Source organism: Mchenga conophoros, linkage group LG22 (genome assembly GCF_057382185.1).
Source record: "Mchenga conophoros isolate Kocher_MC1m ecotype Shallow Benthic linkage group LG22, M_conophoros_male_GT1.1, whole genome shotgun sequence".
Classification (NCBI taxonomy): domain Eukaryota; kingdom Metazoa; phylum Chordata; class Actinopteri; order Cichliformes; family Cichlidae; genus Mchenga; species Mchenga conophoros.
The window spans coordinates 5,104,860-5,125,446 of NC_140546.1; the positions used below are offsets into that span (position 1 = coordinate 5,104,860).

A 20,587-nucleotide genomic window follows, 5' to 3' on the forward strand; every position below is an offset into this window, starting at 1 on the left:
TTTCTTCTCAACCAAAAATGGGTGAAACCACTTCTCTGTTGTCCTGGTTTTGTTTGATCACGATAAAACTGTTTTACTTTCTATTTTAGACACATGTATTTTAAAAAATCAGTGACAAAAAACACAATGAATAATAACAGAAAGAAGAGACATAATTTAACCACAAATCTCGAAGAAAGAAAATGTTTAAAGACCGTAGAATATAAGCTCTGAAAATTGAAAACTGAGCAGAGGATTAGAAATAAGCTTGTGCTCTAGCTCAGGTGGTGAATATAAGAACCTATTTACACCTGGTTGTTGCAGGGAGACAAAGTGACGACAAAGACAAAGTGACGTCACATCCGCAGGCACTAGCTGCACTGTTTTGGCCATGCTGACCTCCCAGGTTTCCTACCATTTTAGCAAGTGCCCCTGTTGCCACAGCCAAATTAAAGACACAAGTTTATGATCGTGTTGGCATTTACTGCAATGTTAATGAAAGAGATGTTGCAACAGTTTGAAACGAAACTTTAAAAATCTTTACTCCTACTCATGCTCTCACTGGGAGTATAAATGTTTCCAAGCTGTGACGATGTCACTGCGCAAAGCCACCAATGTGGTGAGCATGATGCCCTCATAGGCTTGGACAGGTGAAGGCCTGACTGGGTGTTTGATCATGTTAAGCAAATTTTTCTATTTTTCTGAGAAAAATATAAAATTAAAAAATATAAAATTTGCATTTCTTACAGATGCAAAATTTCTCAGTGATGTAAATTTCATAACGAGCAGACCTTTGAGTGCCTGCCTGTTTTTTGTGATTGCACAAGAATTTACATTACACCTGCACTGTAATGTAACTATAATGTAATACAGTGTTATTTTAATAAGATTTTTTTTAAAAATAATAAATACATTACCTATTACCTGTGGCCTTGTTGTTTTAAATCAATTACAGAATAAAAGACTAATAAAAGAAAGACTGAAAGATTAATAAAGATTGTATTTTACAGTGATTGGTTTAAGTACAGGAACGTGGTAATTTTTAAGCCATAAAAATTCTCACATACCTTCCACACAAAGCTTGATTTTTTTAAAATTAAAACCGGAAATAAAAACTAAATAAATAATGAATAAAAACTCATGTACCATAACTTTTAATTTATATATTTTTGTGATGTTAACTAAATTAAAGCGAGTTAGAATTAACAAACGCTTTTATACATGAAGAGTAATAAAAACAGAGGAACTTGAATATAACATGGGTCATAGTTCCGCCTTCCGCCTCGGGTGAGGAGGGGTAGTTTACAGGAAGCACCTGAACGTAGCACCGCATTATAGCAAGTCCAGCGGCTGTGGCTTGAAAAGGTAGGCGCTGTAAGTGACGTTAACGATTTATCGGTGGTAAATACTGAAATATCCACAAAAATCACCGGGAGGTGTTGGGCTCATCTTCCCGGAGTTAAAACTGGCTGTTAGTGAGCTGACAGCTCACTCTCCTATACGGTAGTTGTCAAAACAAATGATTTCCTTGAGCTAACTTTAAGCTAGCTTCGCTGTTAAATCTCTGCCCAAAGTTACCGGTACGTTGTTTTTTTGTTTTTATATTTTTGGGAGGTAAACTACAACGTTTAACCCTCTTATTTATAAAGTTTACACACGCGTCTTTTAAGATTGTTTTTGTCATTATCTTTATGTTAAAATACTTTTAAGCAGGTTATTTTGCTGTGGGTGGGGGTCTGGGCGGATGTAACTTTAGGTTAGCTTAGCCTCAGTTAGCGAGCTTCGAAGAAGTAAAACTTTTAATGATAAACTTTTAGCAGATTATTTCCGTGAAAAACTGTCAGCAGGTAGCGACGTTAGGCGTTAAAACATAAAGAAATCTGTACTCAGTTACTGTACAAGTAGCAGGCCTGCGATTAAAATCTTACTGTAAGTAAGTGGACAGCTTCACATGCGGAAGTGAGTGAAAAGCAGCAACACTTGAATGGATTTTTAACCATTTACAGCTGAAAAAGTTGCCATAAATAAGTTGAAGTTGTCGGTGTTTGCTCAGGGTTCTGTTGACTTTTCTATTTGACGAGTCGGTGTTATTAAACTGCTGTTGGTAGTACCTCATACAAAATCTATCTTAAATTTGACAACGAAAGTTGAAAGTGTCTTATATAAAACTTATAAAAACTATGCTTTCCTTGAAGTTACCATTTTAAAATTTTTGGATATTTTAGCTTTTAAAGGCGATTCGATTAGGTTCAAATTTTTTTTATATAGCATTAAATCACACAGTTGCCTCAAGGCGCTTTATATTGTAAGGTAAAGCCCCTACAATAATACAGAGAATACAGAGAAAATCCCAACAATCAGATGACCCCCTATGAGCAACCCTTTGGCCACATAGGGAAGGAAAAAACTCTGCATCTGCTGCAGCCGGGTGAGGCAACGGGATGGAAAGATATGTAGGATATAAAGCTATACTAGTATCTTGTTTTTTTAGCATAAATAAACCATTATCTACATGGTTTATTCTTGCTCACGTTCATTTGAGTTGGTGAACTCCAGTTGTTAGTATTGTTATGGGATGCATTGACTAATTATCTGAACAAATGATAAAATTTATCAATGTCAGGTGCTGTTGTCTGTCTGTTGTTTCCATAGACCGTATAGAAAAGACAGATGCAACCAGCATCATTAATTTTGCATTCTGCTTAGATTTTTAAAGCCACAAAGTTGCTGTTTTGGCTCCTGCTGTTATTTTTAATGTAATTTTATTTTTAGAGTCAGAAGTGACTTTAAGTGGGGGAGTGCCAAATTATATAATAGATGTATAACTCTCTGTATCCCACTGTATTTCTATTAGCACGTTCCAGATTCCTGAGTACTACTGTGAAGTGTCAATTATGATACATTTCTCATCCTCTCCTCCTTCTTCTACACCCTCCACTAACGCTCTCTCCTCTCTTATCTCCATCTCATCCTCTTCACCTAAAGCCTGATCTCCTGGACTCAAGTCAGGGCTCTAGCATAGGAATGTGTATGTCGACAGGCATATTTATATGATTCATGTCAGCAGATCACACATCCAACTGTCCCATCTCTGGGCAGCTGACAATGAGCCGCCTATAACAACTACCGGATATAGGCTAATATTATGTCAGCTAATGGCTTGAGTGTGTATAAATAACACTTTTCCTCTGATAAACAACTTGATTATGTTCTTAAATGGTATGAGAGGCTATTTGCTTAGTGTTAGAGTCTGACAACTGATCCATTTCAAAGTACCTTTCAGTAATACCAGGTAACACTGGCAAACGCAGGAGTGCTTACCGGCAGAAAGGTTAATCTCACCTCAGTATAGCTGTCATTGGTCAGAAGTGAGATTCACTGACTCATCGACTCATATCGGACTACTTTCACAAAGCTTTACAACCTCCTCCTGAATAAATAGATGTGGACGCTTTACAGCCGGCATTTTAAAAGCTGTAGTAAACAGCAGGTTGATGGCCTACACTCACTACAAATGAGCGCCATCCAGAACCTTTGTGATAAATCAGGGGTAAAAATTTTAAATATCCCAAAATATTTAACACAAGTCCATTGCTTTATTTCTGATGTATTGCTAATGTTGATATTATTCAAATACCAAATAGTATGAAAACAAAATATTTTTACTCACAAACAGTAGTAGAAATGTGTCGGCCAGCCACAACCATTATTACAGTACAGATAGATAAAAGACATAGCTGTCGTGACATCCTACTCTAGTAAAAGTCCCGTCCCAAGCTTGCGTTTACCATCTTGGTGTGTTGAAACACTGCATTACAGGTGATGGGTGGATCTAAGTGTTAAACTGCAGTTATTGGCAAATGACTTATGATTGACAAGATGTTAGCTAATGAATTTGGCTAATTTTTGGAGTTGGCCTCAAGTGTAATTGAAGTTTTCTTCAGACATAAAAAATGTTATTTTTCTATAAAAACATATTTTCTGTTTTCCCATAAAAGCAAAGTAAACTGACAAGAATACAGCAGTTCAGTCTAACAGCAAGTCTTTTAAACTAACATATTTCAACAATAAGTATTTCGCTAGTCTTGAATAAGGACATCAATACGGGCAACCAAGAAAACTGAGCTATTGAAAGTTGTAGCAGTAGTTGCATCTTAAGGCAAACTGACATCCAAAGTAGTTTAGTATTTAGACGATTTGAGAATGTCCTTCAACATATATAGAATACTAAATATTAATTGTACATTATCTTTCACTGGTCTTTGTAGTCCAACTGAACTCTGCTAAATGGTAAATGGACTCGTTCTTATATAGCGCTTTTCTACTCTATCTGAGCACTCAAAGAGCTTTCTACAACAAATTCATTCGGCCAGTCACACCAATTCACACAAGCACCTTTTCTAAGCTGTTAGTGCCTATCTAAGATTCATGCACATTCACACTCCAATGGATGCGTCGGTTAGTATCTTGCCCAAGGATATTTGGCATGTAGACTAGGGGGAAGCCAGTAATCAAACCACCAATCTTCTGATCAGTAGATGACCTGCTCTACCGCCTGAGCTACAGCCCACCCCTAAGCTAAAATGCTTAGGGTTTTAGAAATGAGCCCTGTAATGAAAATTATCTGGATGCAACTGGGGCAGAAAGGGGCATTGAAAAGACTCAGCTAGCGCTAATTTCCCAAAACTATGTTTTGCTGACAAATGAATTCTGCAGACATAACTGGTGTCTTCATGCCTGCAAATGACTGGCCACCTTGTTTCTGACTCATCAGAGTTCAGCTGAATTCTGGCACTGCAAATTTACCCAAACAAAGAGCCAGTGATGAAGTGGCAGGCCATAGCCCTCTAACCATTGTCCTTCTTAATGAAGCCGCAGAGTGGGTATGAGAGCTGCTCGGCATCAGAGAGGTCACAGGTTCTCTAGTCATTGTGTAGTAAACATCGCGCCACAGACCAGGCAGTGTTTCCATCAGCCAGTCTCATACTGACTCTGCATTTTCATATCACCTGATGCAAACAGGCAGAGAAAAAAGGGCATAAAAACCATTTAATAATTCTTAAACCTGCAACTGAGCAGGTGTTTGGAAAAGTAATTTAATCTACATTTTGATCACCCATAAGCATCTATACATAGTAAATTAGTTAATGCTTCGCCCTCTTACTTGACACAACACAGTGGCAAGTTGAGCATAGTATCAAAACATAACTACATAGAAAATCTTGCATGTTAATATGACCCTTAAAGCTGTCCAGAAATGCATGTAGGTTTTGTCCAGGGGAGTTATAAGAAAACAGACCAAAGAGCCAGTGTAACAATGCCTACTGGCATTACTGTGTGAGATTTTGCTGGTGATATATCCCTATAAACTGGTGCTCAAAGTTGAAAAACAATTCTCAAACAAAATTTTGGCATGAGATTTGGACACTTGATTGATTTGAGTGATGTTTTTAACAACACCTAAATGTGTTTTTTAGCCCTGAAGATAAGGTGAAAAAATAATACAGATGAAACGACACAAAATATAGCCCGTTGTCTACTTTGAGGGCCTGCAACTTGGAAAACACTCACAGTATGAAGCTAAAATTTATACATGACTTCATTTGATATACTAAAGTTGTGTGGAAATTACATGTAGATAAAAATCATTTGATTAAGAGGGTGGTTGGAGAAGTCGTTTTCTCACATTTATTTGCTTCTGTATAAAATCAACCTGTTACAGAGCAGCTGTGTCTGCTTGCACTAAAACTTAATTAAAAGTAACTGGAAATTGTGTCGTAAGCATCGACTGTAATGACTGAAATCTTTTGTCTCATATTGTCAAGGCTTGTTTGTATACAGTTATGTTGCCATGGTTACCCTTCTGCACATGAAGCATTGGTGGGAGGTGCAGAATCAAGAGCAGGGCATCACCTCGCTTATGGAAAGCCCCTGAAATGTAGCAGTTGCACCGGATGCTCAGTTTGATAATGACTGAAGTACAACTACAGCCTATTAATACTTTCATTCTCAGTGATTCAAGTAGATTAAACCTTAGATTATTCTCATAGATCCTTTTAGACTTGGTACAGATTGTCTCAAAAAGTTGCTTTTGTCTTAAAGGCAACACTCATCAGGTGATTTCCATTATGTATAACATATCTAATTACTTTCATTATGGACAAACACCTGATTAAGGTCTGTCAGGGGCTTATTTTGTCATTCCAGCAGTCTTCCAGAGACCCCACTTCCCTGTCTCACATCTGTTGTACACTTAGTTACTGATATGTCCTTTTTTCTTAACCAGCATATGCTCACTATGCTACTATGCTAACTTTTGTGGATTTAAATGTGGTGTTTTTAATCATGAAATTAAAACAAGAAGGTGTTTTCATAAGGTGTTGTAGGTGCATTATATCGGTGCACAGTTCAATTTTGTGGATAAAAATAAAATTTTGTGTGAAATAAAAATGATATGGTGATTTTTTTATAAGGTTCTGTAAGGTGCAAAAATGCGATAAATGAGCCATATCAGCCCATTGGTAGGTGGTTACTAGGCAACATGATGACGTTTAAATATATGACATACATAGGAACACCTCAGGGATCTAAGGTGTACCTGTGTGCCAGGTTTGGTAGCTAGCTCCTTGTGGTTTTAGGATCAGTTCAGGGATAAAGAAACAAACACACAGATGGAGATTGTGTTTGTTTTAATAAGAAGGTTTTCTACTTTTCTCCTCCTCAGATGCAAACTATAAAGTGTGTGGTGGTGGGTGACGGTGCAGTGGGAAAGACATGCCTGCTCATCTCATACACGACAAACAAGTTTCCCTCTGAATACGTTCCTACGGTGAGTAGTCTCAAATAACACGAGTAACTTTTTCACTTCCCCAAAGTAATAATACTTGAAATGACAGAGAGCTGACGCACAGCAGCAGCACGGGCCACTTTATTCCTTGTAACACCCAGTGTGCAGGTCTTTCCTGTGGAGTGATACTGATAGATGGGTAAATGCTGTACGTAGGTTACATAAACAGGTTTCTGAAAAAAGTATCGTCAGTATCGACGCCACTGTATTTACAGCATGCACATACCTTTCCAGTTCAGTGAGAGAGTGTCACTCATATTTCAGCTTCACTTTTATTTTTAAAAGATGGGAATGGGTACCAAAACTTGGTAGTAGTACACTGTAATAAAACTCTGGAGTCTTTTAAGAACTGAAAGTACCAAGTTGGGTCGTTTATGACTCTTATATTTTGTACTGAAATATTTTTTTAATGGCTTTTGATGGGCTTCAATCAGTTCTATTAAAAATGCGTTAACACACATCACCTTCAAAGATTACATTTCATTTATATGTACATAAACGAATTGCATGTACTGCGGTACAAGTGTATCATTTTAATAAAAAAACAGGATGAACTTTACTTTGATCAATAACAAGTTTGAATCAAGTCATTGTAGTCAGGCTGTTTGTTCATCCTTTATTTTCATTATGCTGTGTAAAACGATATATAAGCAAACGTCTTGCTTGTAACTGTAACATTTCAAATATTTTGTGCAGATAAATTCAAAATGAAACGTGCTGCAGCAGTAACTCTCACTTCTCTAGGTCTGTTAGTAGTGTTCCACAGCAAAACATCATGTAGTGGTTGAGAAGTTGTAGAAGAAGTGCATTGGCAAATTAGTGATGTGAAACTTTCTTGATGTGAAGCACATATAAATATGTGTCTTTTTTTTTAATATAAAATCAACAGACTTCAGTAGTCATTTCAAAGCTTTCTATGTGTAAATATGTCTGAATGTAGAAGTAGAAAATTACAGGTCATCCAGGAATTGAATTGTTTGAGACAAGCCTGTAGTTTACTAATTTATGTGTTTCCTGATCTAATTGTGTATCATTGTCAAAGAAATCAAAATATGTGCAGTGTTTCTGTGATATAGAAAACATGTATAATGAGAAAAATATTGGTCCTAGCACAGAACCCTGTGGAACGCTACGACTAAATTTTGGTCAACAAATGGTCATAAATGATACAAAAATATGTGAGGTGGATTCAAGGAACAATAAAACACACCTTTTCAGACACTCAAACTGAAACAAACCTCCTTTTTGCATTTGGTCTCACTGTGTTCATTTATAGTAGGCAAAGTTTGTATGAGACGTTGATGTTTGGTCTCCAGATATATCCAGTGTTTTCTAATAACATTTCTAGTGTTATTATAACTCTTTTGGTCAGCAGCACCTTGAAATTACATCACATATATTTTTCTCAAATATCTTAAACCAGGGGTCGGCAACCTGCGGCTCTTTAGTCCTTCTAATGCGGCTCCGCGTGGTTTGGGAAAATAAATTAGAAGTATTTTGCTGAAGTGTATTTTATTTATGTTAGTTCTTTTTTTTAACTTGTAGTTCTAAATTGGAAGATTATTGTGATATTGAAATATAAAAATAAAATTATATTTAATATTTTTTTCATCGCTCAAAATAAGCGTCACACTCGCGGAAGCCGGTGTACCCACCGAAACGCCATGGATTTATCGAGACTTTCAACCCCAGGCAGGCCAATTATGGATCTTCGGATCCACATTATGTCAGCAGCTGTTCTCCACCGCGAACTATGTTTAAAGACAAACACCGCTCACGCCCCACAGACGACAGCTTACAGTCCTGCGTAAAGATGAAAGTGACTGCGTACAGCCCCGATTTGCAGACGCTGTGCGCAGAGGTTCAGGAGCAGAAGTCCCGTTGTAAACATATCACGGCAGACCCAACGATGTTTCCATGAACACGCTTTTCAACATCTCTTTATTGACCACTTTTCACACACGGTTGCTGTACGCACACAGCCGGCTGTAGCGTTTCAGCCCACAGCCCGACACACACCAACAACAACACAACAGCATAGATGGCACAGACGTTAAAGCGGCGAGGCGTGATTGCGGGTGCCGCTCAGGTGCGTCCGCCTCCCCTGCAGTGGTGCTGCAGACCACGCCCCCCCCCCCCCCCCCCCCCCCACACACACATTAACCAGGTAAAATACATATTTAGGCAGAATTTTGCAAATATCTATTTTTCATTTTTCAGCAGCATAGTGCTTTTTTTTCTTTTCTTTTTTCAATTATTTTTTAGTCAGGTCAAGGCTCCAAAAGCCCAAAGGCGATATAAGGTCAGTTGTCTTTCATGGAATATTTTTCTCAATATAGATTTAAACCAGTAATGGTCATCAAACATTTTTACATGGAATAACTTGGTTGACCCACTTTCCTCTAATCTTTATTGAAAAATGGTTCCTAAATTAAATTTGTGCTGATGTTACAGTTTTCAAGGTTGACACATGATCAAGCTGGACTTTTCTTTATACCTATAAAAACACGGTGAAAAAAAAACTAAATGTTCTTGATAGAGAGTAAGAAATGTTAGAAAAGGAGACACTACGTTACACTTCGAGGTGTGTTTCTCATACTGCTGAGCCAACAGAGCCAAATATTGATTAAGCTCCACCTTAGATTTAAGCTGACATCTTGATAAATGGTAAGTGGACTGGTTCTTATGTAGTGCTTTTCAGCTCTGTTTATACAACATGGCCCTTTAATACAAACACTTATTGTTTATACTTTAGTGCTTTCTATCCACCACACACACACACTGCTACTGCAATGAACGCATTGCAGATCGAACTTTGCGATTACAGATGAACCGCTCCTAACCTCCTGAGCTACAGCTTCTCCATTAGGCAGAGAGAGGTTGTGACAGTTCACACACAGAAAATGCTGCAAGTTAAATGTTGCATATAAAAATGAAGGGCTTAAAAGTTTTTACAATACGCTTGTTAAATGATGACTTATAAACCCTGCTACTGGGTCCAAGCTCCTACTGCATTCATTAAGCTGTCCTCTTTTAATTTGTTACAGTGAATTGTATCTTGGTAGCAGCACCCTTTTGCACTCAAGCATGAAGCTGGATGATATTTTGGTAAAAAGTTCTTTTTCACACCTTCAAGAGTTTTTGCACATCATTTCCTGAAGTTGTAAACTTTCTAGCGCTCGCTGTTTGTTCTGATTCTTGTACACGTTTGTGTCGTTTTTGGTGCGTGCAGTCGGTGGTTTCATGTCTGTACCTGCAGGATTAGAAATGTGTGCTTGTCTCCTGACATCCTGTTTGATTCGTGACTATTCAAAAGTGTTGCGTCACGCTGCAGCAGCACGATGAGGAAGAAGCTTCGCAAGCTCTGCAGCGTGACACAAATGTGGTCCATGTGCGCCTCAGCTCAGCTGATCCGGCATTCTCTGACTCTGTGGTTTGTTGCCATCAGAAAACGGCTTGCTGAGCGTTGACAGGCTCTGCAGCCCTGCTAGAAATATCTGAAATGCCTCCTAATTGATGATGGGTAGGGTCTGTGAGTAGGGACTGCAAACTGATGAGTAATTGTCTTCTGTTTTCTGTTGGTGCCATTGCTTGATCTGTCAGCAGTCAGCACTGTTTGAGAATTGCGGAAGCAACAGTGCTGACTCAACTTTTATCTTTCTCTTCCTGTCAGACTGTCCATCTCACTCACCTCGCTTCCACTCCACTATTTTTAACTCTTCAGTACAAATGTCGTTCAACCAATTCTGTTTGAATTTTTATTACGATTTTTGACGGCCACCAATTACTAAAACAAGATCTTCTTTTTTTTTTAATGTTAAAAAATGCACTTTTTTTCCAGTATTAATACGGCTGTTACTGATTATTGTTGTCGTATAAAAGCACAACCTTCACATCTAGACTGTTTTGCAGCTTAAACAACAGTAGTATTTGCCATTTTACCTCCTTATGATTCTAAAACCTTATCAAGATCAGAAAGTACTTTGGTCTTTTAAATGCATTAAAGTTTAATGGGAAAATACCTAGGGAAAGAGAGTTAATGATAAAAACCCTGAAAACCATAAATTTCACCCCGAGCCTCAACTCTCGCGGCCCGGTACCAAACGTCTCACAGACCCTTACCGGTCCGTGGCTCACGGGTTGGGAACCGCTGCTTTAATAGGCTCGTTCTTCCCCGGGCTGTATGTTTGGCGTACCTCGTATATGCAGGAATGGTCATGTCAGTATCTATCTATTATTTGTTTATGTACAACTACTTTATTTCAAATGCATTGTTTAAATGCCACATTGTTGTTATGAGCTTTCCCTTTCATATTTAAAAATGCGCTCTGCTTCTTCTTAAACTCAGTCAACAAGAGTAGAAGTGAGGGCATCACGTGACCACCTCTGTTTGCCGAGACTGGACTGTTTGCTTTCTGTCTGCTCTTCTTAGTTTTCTCAGTCCTGTTTGAGCACTTTTATTAGGCTCAAACAGGACACGGTCACCACAGGGGGTTTGGGAAGCGCATCTGTAACCGGAAGGTCGCCAGTTCGATCCCCGGGCTCTCTGTCCTGGTCGTTGTGTCCTTGGGCAAGGCACTTTACCCTACCGCCTACTGGTGTTGGCCAGAGGGGCCGATGGCGCGATATGGCAGCCTCGCTTCTGTCAGTCTGCCCCAGGGCAGCTGTGGCTACACCTGTAGCTGCCTCCACCAGTGTGTGAATGAATAGTGGCATTGTAAAGCGCTTTGTGTGCCTTGAAAATCGCTATATATATGCAATCCATTATTATTATTATTATTATTATTATTATTACCCACTGAAAAAAATAATGTAAAAACATATCTTAACGTATTAGCTGTATGTAGTTTTCAGCTCATCTGTGGCTTCCTACTAATGAAAACATTAGCATAGTAGCTCTTTGCTGTTAGCATAGAGCTCTTTTTTTCCTTATTAGCGCTACATGTAGGAAAACCTTTATATAAGTACTAAAGACTTAACTTTATTATCAAAATGCTGATTATAATTACTGTGATATTTTCAGAATAAAGGTGCTTTTCAAGACAGAAGTGGAAATACTTTCATATAAATGTAAAAAAGGATATCAAGAACAAAGTTTTATTGTAAAATTTTACTTTCTTTCCTCATAAATGCAACTTTTTATGCTTATTATTTTTTATCATCCGTGAATAGTAATACGATTTTATACACCTCCAACATGATTCAGCAAAAGCTGTGTTATTTTGTTTTTATTGCTTACTGTCACATTGTTGTTATTCCTGTGCAACATCCTGTTCCTACCTGCATTCTCCTGTTGTTAATCACCGCCTTATTACTTAATGTCACCAACGTACTTAATGAACCCTAATCTTTGAGGCTAGTCATCATGCAGCATTAAGTTGAGCAATGTCTTGTTTTAGACAAAACACTTTATTCTCCTGTACGCTTTCTGTTTCATGTTTGCTCTGTGTGTGCGTGTGTGTGTGTGTGTGTGTGTGTGTGTGTGTGTGTGTTGAGCAACTATACATCAGTGCTGTATTATGTGTCTGCATCGTTTCCTGTCAATCTGCTGACAAACAAGCCACACAGTAAGAAATTAGGAGAGAGTAAGTCTTCTCCAGGAAGTAATTCCTCACCAACAAGTCACCTTACAGGAATCTGATGTCAAACCTGTCACATTTTACAAGGAGTGTGTTTATTGTTTAATTTCAGGCTGTTGTTTGGCTCTGTATGAAACTGAAACGGCATATAAATACAGTTATCGTAACAGCACAGTCGGGACACCGTTCGGCACAGCGCTTTCTTTCCCCACTGTGTCTGCTGTGATCTGTTTCCAGCAGCTTCTGTAGTCTGAGCTCCATCCAAAGCTCTTACCATCAAACCTGTGTCTCTTCTTCTGTCTGTGTGGTGGATGTTTGAGAGGAGGGGCCAGTTACTCAGTGTTTCTGTCCAAACTTGACCTGAAGGGCACTTCTGTCTCTGTTTGTCCATTTCTCTGCGTGTGTGTCGCACACTCTGAACTGTTTCATCAGTCTATCAAACGTCGGGTCAATTCTGCCTCTCTGTGCTCGGAAGAAAAATAAACAACCAACAAACAGACAAGTAGAAGAAATTTTGAACAGTTGTAGCAGCAGCTTCTCTGGACATTAGGTTAGCATTGGGTTAAAAAAAGATGGTAAACCGTCGTGTTAATGCCAAATCCTGTAAAACCAGTTAACAGTTAACTGGGATTTCTTACTGGCTCAGGATCTTTGAGCGTGATTACACATAATCATGATTTGTCTGCATATAACTAAGGCGAAAAGTCTGTGACTTTTCCAGACGTCAGTGCGTTTTCCTGCTATCCTCGGTCATTTGACTGAACTTTCTGTTAAGTTTCAGCAATTAAACAAAAACATTTTACTTTGATGGAAGACCAGAACCTCTGGTGGGTCCCAAAATGTTTTGCGTGCCAGAAAAGCTGTCGTCTGCTGACTCATCTCGCCTGATTCACTTTTGGTGGCGTGCGACCAAAGTGTTTTTTGGCTGTCTGCTTTAGCTGTTTCTCCCTCGACCTGTGGCTACCATCCAATTGTTCTGATGCCTCCAAGTCTGCTGTCACGAGGGTCTCGCTTCACAGCCGTCTGCACAAACAGACACAATGGAGGCTGTGGGCCAGCAGTGACCAGCAGCTCCCAAATAAGATGGGCTTCACGAGCACAAACACCCACTGGTGTGCACCCAACGGTCTGCAGGTCAATCAGCTCTGCCTGTTTAATCATTTCATTTGCAGTGTTTCCAATCTGAGTAGTATTTAAAGTAAACTCCTTGTGAAGACTTGTTGCTTTAAGTGACCGAAACGGTTTTCAGTCCAAGACGAGACTAAAAGCTGAGCCTGTATTTTTAAGTTAATGAATAATTGTGTTAAATAACATTACAGTTATAGTTCAAAATGATGCTGATTGTTTTGTGAAACAGTCGAGCAGCTTGAAACTCGCTGATGAAACATGTCTCTATGAAGATCGTCGTGCAACAAGCATTTCCAGTCAGCTACTGTGACCGTACCTTGTTTTATACTGCATGAGGTCATCACCGTGAACACTCCCTGCTTTAGCGCACGTCCGCCGAGCCAAGGTTAGCAGGCGTGTTGGGACTGGACTGTTTTATTGTACACAGCAGCAGCCTGAAGGTATGGCTGTGATTAAATAAAAGGAAGGACTGAACCAAGACGCAGCAGGTCTGTTTACCTGAACAACAACAAAACAATATTCAGTTTCCATCATTTCATGTAATTTGGTAAAGATCATGTATGCAATAAACTATTTAAAGGGCAGCTGTTTTACCCATTTCCAGTTCCATATCTTTATCATTGGACCCTACTGCAGTAGCTTTGCATGATTCACAGTTCACAATAATCCTGATTTCTTTTACACCAGGCCGAGTAGCTGCACCTCTCAAAAAGAAGGGTTGAACAGCACGTAGGTTGGATTTCTCTGGCCAAGATGGCAATTTTGAGAATAACAGCTCTGAATCACATCATACAGATCCAGACAGTGGTCTTAGATACAGCACACAATGTTAAGAAATCCACTTCACACGTTCTCAACACTGGAAATGATCGGTTTCATGGAGGTGAACGCCTGCGGTGTTTAGTCAGTTTAAATCACTTTCTCATTTTCCCTGTTGCTGCAGTTCGTTTGTGCAGATGTAAATATAATCGCACTCGAGTGCGGACCAAAACAACCGCACCGAGACCCTTTGGAGGACGTCTCTGTGCGGTTCCAAATGAACTCAGCAGTTCGTTTGTGGTGTGAACAGGATACGAGCTCAGTCAGGCCCAATTACCATGTAGATGTTGAAAGTTTGAGCTAAAAAAAAAACAACTTCCCGTAGTCACGTGCGGTTATTTCTTTGTATTCTGTGAAGCACGAGGTACTATAGATGTGCACAGGCTAGCAACTAGCCGCCCAACATAAATTGTTCTTTTTCAGTTGACACGTTTAGAAACTGAACTGATTCTGACCGGAGGAAATAAACTGTAGGTGTGAAACCGCTGATGGGTGCGCTCATCCACTGTTTGACTTAAAGATTTGCTTAATGGAGCATCATGTGCTCATATTTTAGCCTTTTTAACTTTGCACATTCAACACTGGAGTTGTCTGATTTGTATGACAGCGGTGCTGAACGTCTGTCAAACAAAATCACTAGGAAAGCACTTCCTTTTTCAACGATTTAACAACTCAAGTCTTCTTCCAGTCTACACTTTACTTCCTTTTTTTGTTTTCTGCTCTCTCTGTCATATCATCCGGCTTCTGTTTTCTCACCTTTTCCCCTCTTTGTCCCCCAGGTGTTCGATAACTATGCCGTGACGGTGATGATCGGTGGAGAGCCGTACACTCTGGGACTGTTTGACACTGCAGGTAAAAAAAAATCTAAAACCATTTCAGTTAATTCACTGTAGGAACACCGAACACACTCCCACGAGCAGTGACTGCCTAATATTTACAGAAAGGTTTTTTTAGTGGAGTTAAAAGCACTACAAAACCTAAAAATAAAACTAAGTCAATGTGCTAACCCTCTTCTGTCAAAAAGATGATGAAAACTTCCTGGGGGAAAAAAATGCATCATGAAATCTTAATTTTTGGCTACATCTCACCACCACTTTTGGTAAAACAGGAAGTCAGAGAGTGAGAGTTTTTGGTAGTGTGAGATGTTAGCTGGTGGAGGTGAGACCGAGTGGACTGCGATCTGCTCCACATTTACCTGTCAAATAAACAAGCCACACTCCTAAGATTAAACCTTTACAGTATCCATATGTTTAAATGAAAATATCCGCTGCGTCGTTATGGTGAAGAGGGTGGAAGGTTTTTGTTTTGTAGCACGCTGCGCATGTTCATGTGTGGTCCAAAGTTGGACACTTTAATATGGGCATTGACTCAGTTCTGGAGCCCACCTCAACTGGACCTGAAGCTTTGTTTTGTTTTTTTATCTCTATTAGCTTAATTTTGTCATCTCGTGCCTCCCCCTGCAGGTCAGGAGGATTACGACAGACTGCGACCCCTCAGCTACCCTCAGACTGACGTCTTCCTCGTTTGTTTCTCTGTTGTATCACCTTCATCTTTCGAGAATGTCAGAGAGAAGGTTTGTTTAGCTCTCTCTGTGTTTTTTGTTTCTAGATTAAGATTGACACATGTACATTTTACCTTTTTAAACAAGGGCTGTCAGAATAATCTGTAAACCAAATTATTTACTATGACAAGTTATTGTCTTCTCAGTAAAAATTAATTGAGAACACCATCAGCTTGGTTTTAGATCTAAATTTGTTCACAGTGTAACTTTAAGGACACAGAGGAGGGTTCAGGTCAGTTGGAGTTTCATTTAAAGTCCATCAAGCCTGACCTTGACCTTGTCTTTTCACAGTGGGTGCCAGAGATTTCACACCACTGCCCACGGACGCCCTTCCTGCTGGTGGGGACTCAGGTGGATCTCAGAGACGACAGCAACACCCTGGAGAAGTTGGCCAAGAACAAACAGCGAGCCCTGAGCTGTGAGAGCGGAGAAAAACTGGCTCGTGAGCTGAAGGCCGTCAAATACGTGGAGTGTTCGGCTCTGACGCAGGTACGGAGAAAGAAGTAGTCGTCTGAGTGGGAGAAACAGGCCTTTAGTATCCATGTGAGCTCAGGTCTGAAAAGATAAACTGATGAGGTCAAAGGAAGTTTCACAGTTAAGTCTAATAAGCGTGGCGACGTGTAGCTACAGAACTGTCTGTGTCCAGATGTGAAACTGTAAACGGCTCATTTCCACGTGGCTCCGTGTACTAGGCATGATTCTGGTTACAACTGCTAATCAGCTTTTAAAAAGCACTTTTAAAAATAAATCATCATCAGACAATTACCTGTGAGTATTAAATAGGAACTGAAACTAGTATTTGAACAAGTGTTTACCTGCTTTAAAAAAAGTCTTCTTAAATGTAATTGATTAGTTAAAAACAGAAGACTTTCCTCCTACATGTTAATCTACTTATTCTACATACGGTCATGTTATTTAGTCAAATTCTTTTATTTATTTTTATGTATTTTTTGGTAGAGCTAGACAGAAACCGCCTCCCCTAGCACATTCAGCGAGAGGACAGGAGCTCCGGTCATTAGAAAAAAGTATTTGTTATTTTACTTTGTTTTATTGCAAGTAAATTTGAGGCATGCAGAGATCTGTGGCAGAACTCCACCTCGGTCTAAAAGGATGGCGACGTCGTCTATTTTCATTTCTAGTTTCCTTTGTAGAATTTTCTTTCTTTTTAAATGTGAATTGAATTTTTGAATTTTGAAATTTAAATTTGAATTCAGTTTTTTTTTTAAAATTAATTATTATTTATTTATTTAGTAATGGGTTGTTTTTGTTTATTTAGAGGGGACTGAAGAACGTGTTTGACGAGGCCATCCTGGCAGCTCTGGAGCCTCCGGACACCAAACCCAAAAAGCGCTGCGTTCTGTTGTAGACGCCACGACAAGAAGAAGAAGAGGATAGGAGAAGGTGGAGGTGGACCAGGAGGAGATTATTAACCCAGATGGGAACTGAGGGGGGGAGGGTAGACGCATTTAAACAGTGCCTTCAGCCATAGTGACTTAACGTGGGTGTGGTGTTAGAACGGATAGGCGCTTTGTTTTCATCACCGTAACATGACTAACATGTTTGAGCAACACTCTTCGCTAACCTGGAAACAGGGTTTTAATAATCGCAGGAAGCAGATTGAGCAATAGTAGTTTAAACCTCAGATGCCTTGAAGATACAAACAATGGATGGAGTCACGTTAGCAGCTGAAACTTAACAAAAACTTTTAAAATCATTAAAAAAATCTACAAGGAACTGTATAAAATATCTGAAATAAATGTTGGGAACAATGTGTTGGGTCAGTAAACTGCTGCTTTATATTTGTGACACTTGTGTTAGTGATTGATCTGCTGTTGATTTCATAGCCTTGAAATAATTTGGTAATCAGAGTTTGAACGGCTGTGGTGTACAGTAGCAGTGACGGGCGCTACACTGTTGATCTCAACAATAGCTTTTTTTAATTTGTTAACTTTTCCACGTTAAAACAAAAAAAACTTTGAGCAGTATTTTTCCCTTTTCTTTTGTTAACATAAAGATTAACTCTGTTTACAGATTTAGAATTTTTATTTTTAACCTTTAAACCAAAAAATCATATGCAGTTGTGCAGGCTTTGTGGATTTGTGTAAGACATAAGAGAGACACGTGGCACTCGTAGATTTTCAGCTGAGGACTCTCTAAATACAAAAAATAATAACCTACAGGAGAAAAAAGCCTATTTCAAGTCAAACCTGTAGAGCTGCTTTGATTAGATTTGACTGTTGCTTCTGTAAGTGCAGTTTTGATGTCCTGGTCAGCGGTGAAGTTAAAAGTATTTAAGGTAGTGCTTTAAAATAATTGTCCAGAGGTGTTTCAGCGTAGCTGCTGAGTGGCTGTGTTTGCTTCTAGAAAGCCTTTGTTGACATTCTCATCCTGTGGCGAAAAATCCTGTGAAACTTGAGGTAAAGGAGCTAGTTTGCTCTTAATGTATCCACAATACAATTCAAGCAAGTCCTTTTGAAGAAAGCAGGACATCTTTCCAAGCAGCTGTAGTTTGATCCCAACACAAGGTCAGATAAATCCTAAAGTAGATAAACCCATCCACCTCTGCTTAAACTGTAGATTTAAATGTAATCAAAAGTGTTGATCATAAGAAAGTCAACATTAGTGCTGTTTTATTCGGTCACTGGTTTCAAAAAAGCAACAAAAAGAGCATCAACAAACATCTAGTCTACACCTTTGGGCAGTAAAAAAAACCTCCTAGCTGTTTCCTCCAAACACTGAAAGAATGAGCGTTTAACCCAACATGCTGGAGTGAACTCACGCCTGCAAACCGACCAGGGGATTCAAACAAGGAACCTTCCTGCTGTGAGGCAACGCTGCTAACCGCTGCAGCTCCAGTAGCCTTCAGTTTAGGATTGTTTGAGAGCCGTGTCTCCTCCTTATAACGCCTCTGCGTGCTGTAGGTGCGAGTTCTGTAACTTGACTTCATCCGTGTCAAAAAGAATAACTGAGACTAAACATTTACTAACTGGGCAGAAGCTGCACGTTACAGGACAACACATGCATTGGTGTGCACAGTAGCTAACAGTGCCTCAATCTGTAGCTGAGAGAAGTTAGAAACTCGATGTTCTCATGTGGATGCATTGCTTTCCAAAGTAACAAAAATAATATTCAGACTCTTTAAGTCTTGAATTGTCTGAGATTTCTCAAGTTCCACCTGGTAACAGGACAAATGTGGGATATTCAGGAAATCTGAAGTCATGCAGTTTTCACCTGACCACAGAAACGGGAATGTTTTGCAAGAATTTGCATGCAACTGCACACAACATTATATAACTCCTAACTATAACTTTTAACTGTAAACATTAGTAGAGATATTGAAAAAGATTGGGCGAAATGTTCCTTTAGAACGAGTCACTGTGTGAAAACTGTGAGACGCGCCTTTTTTAAGTTTCTTAAATGTTTTCCACCTTATTAAACTGTTAAAGTCGACACAGACAAACGGCCCACGTGTGACCTCCTCTTGTTTTGTTCACTCCTGCTTCGCTGCTCCAGGCTAGAACCCGAGGTGGTTCTCTGGTGACTCGTTGGCTCCTCCTGGAGGCCTTAAAGGGGATTAGGCTGGTTTAAAGGATTCTGTGTGTCATTTCATTGGCTAAAATCAGACTGATCAGTGTTTGAGAAGTTAAAGTTGAGTCTTTTAAAGACATCAGTTCTACCTTCATTCATCTTCTAGCGGCTTCACAGTTTTTATATTTCATTTTACTACCTTTAAATAAGGAAGTGCTGCGCTGACCTTTAGAAAAAACCCTCCTCAGTGACTGAATTTTCCCAGTCATTTATTGAAACCTGCTGCTCTGACAGCAAACTTGGACTGAAAGAGTCGGTGCTGCTTGTTTTTATTCATCTTTCATAAAGTTAGTTAAAGCTACAATCAACAAACCTCTGATCTGAGGATGGTTTAAGGCGGTATGACTGGTGAGATGTTAAAGTTCTCTGACACTGATCAGGAGTCAGTAACACATTTGAAACCTTTAAACTGAAATCATTTCCCATTCAAATGAACTGAAATTCCACTTTCCCTCCTGTTTCTTTTCTATGGTTGATGATGGTTTATTCTGATTATGTATGGATGATTATAAGTATTATATAGATTTTTTTTCTTTATTGTTTCCTGGTGATTTTTTTTAACTTGGTGTTTCTGGAATTTTAATTCCTTTTCTCTTTAGACGTTTTTTCTGACACTTGATGGTTGAGTGCCAACAGCTGGTTCGAGTATTGCTGGCCGGGTTGAAACTAAGTGATAACAAGCTTCTAATGGCAGGAGAGAAACATGAGAGCCGAAGCAAGAATTAAAGATGTTTTAAAAGATGAATGTTGGAAGTGGTGGGTGTTTGGAAATAATAAAACCAGTACTTGAATGTTTTTTTTTCACTGGGACTTTATTTGTTGAAATTAGAAAACTGCTTTTTTATCCGTGTGATTGCCAGGATCTTTTTAATTTGTTCATTTGAAATCAGACTGCCTCTTCATGGATGAAAGTATAAATGTTTCAAAATTAGATGGAGGATTTGTAGTTGTTCTTTTCAAATAGTCTTAATAATCTGAATGTATAATCTTTTGCTCTTGTTTTTTTTTAAAACAAACAACAACAAAAGATGTGAGGACAGTTAGCTTGTCTGAGAACTTTAGCAGAAGGAATATTAATTTGGTTGT

The 20,587-nt window shown here is 39.1% G+C and overlaps 1 protein-coding gene across 3 annotated transcripts; it reads left to right on the forward strand.

Annotated features, from left to right (window-relative positions):
- The first annotated feature begins 1,259 nt into the window (after nt 1–1,259).
- On the forward strand, nt 1,260–20,292 carry LOC146548611 (cell division control protein 42 homolog). Of its 3 annotated transcripts, none has more exons than XM_085261485.1 (6): nt 1,260–1,344; nt 6,704–6,808; nt 15,132–15,204; nt 15,816–15,925; nt 16,205–16,402; nt 17,190–20,292. In XM_085261485.1, exons 2-6 carry the CDS (start codon nt 6,704–6,706, stop codon nt 17,277–17,279), a joined length of 576 nt encoding a protein of 191 aa, XP_085117611.1. In that variant the 5' UTR covers nt 1,260–1,344; the 3' UTR covers nt 17,280–20,292. The 3 variants fall into 3 exon arrangements, with proteins under 3 accessions (XP_085117611.1, XP_085117612.1, XP_085117613.1); XM_085261486.1 differs by having other exon boundaries at nt 1,309–1,353; XM_085261487.1 differs by lacking the exon at nt 1,260–1,344 and adding an exon at nt 1,362–1,482.
- The last annotated feature ends 295 nt before the right edge of the window (nt 20,293–20,587 follow it).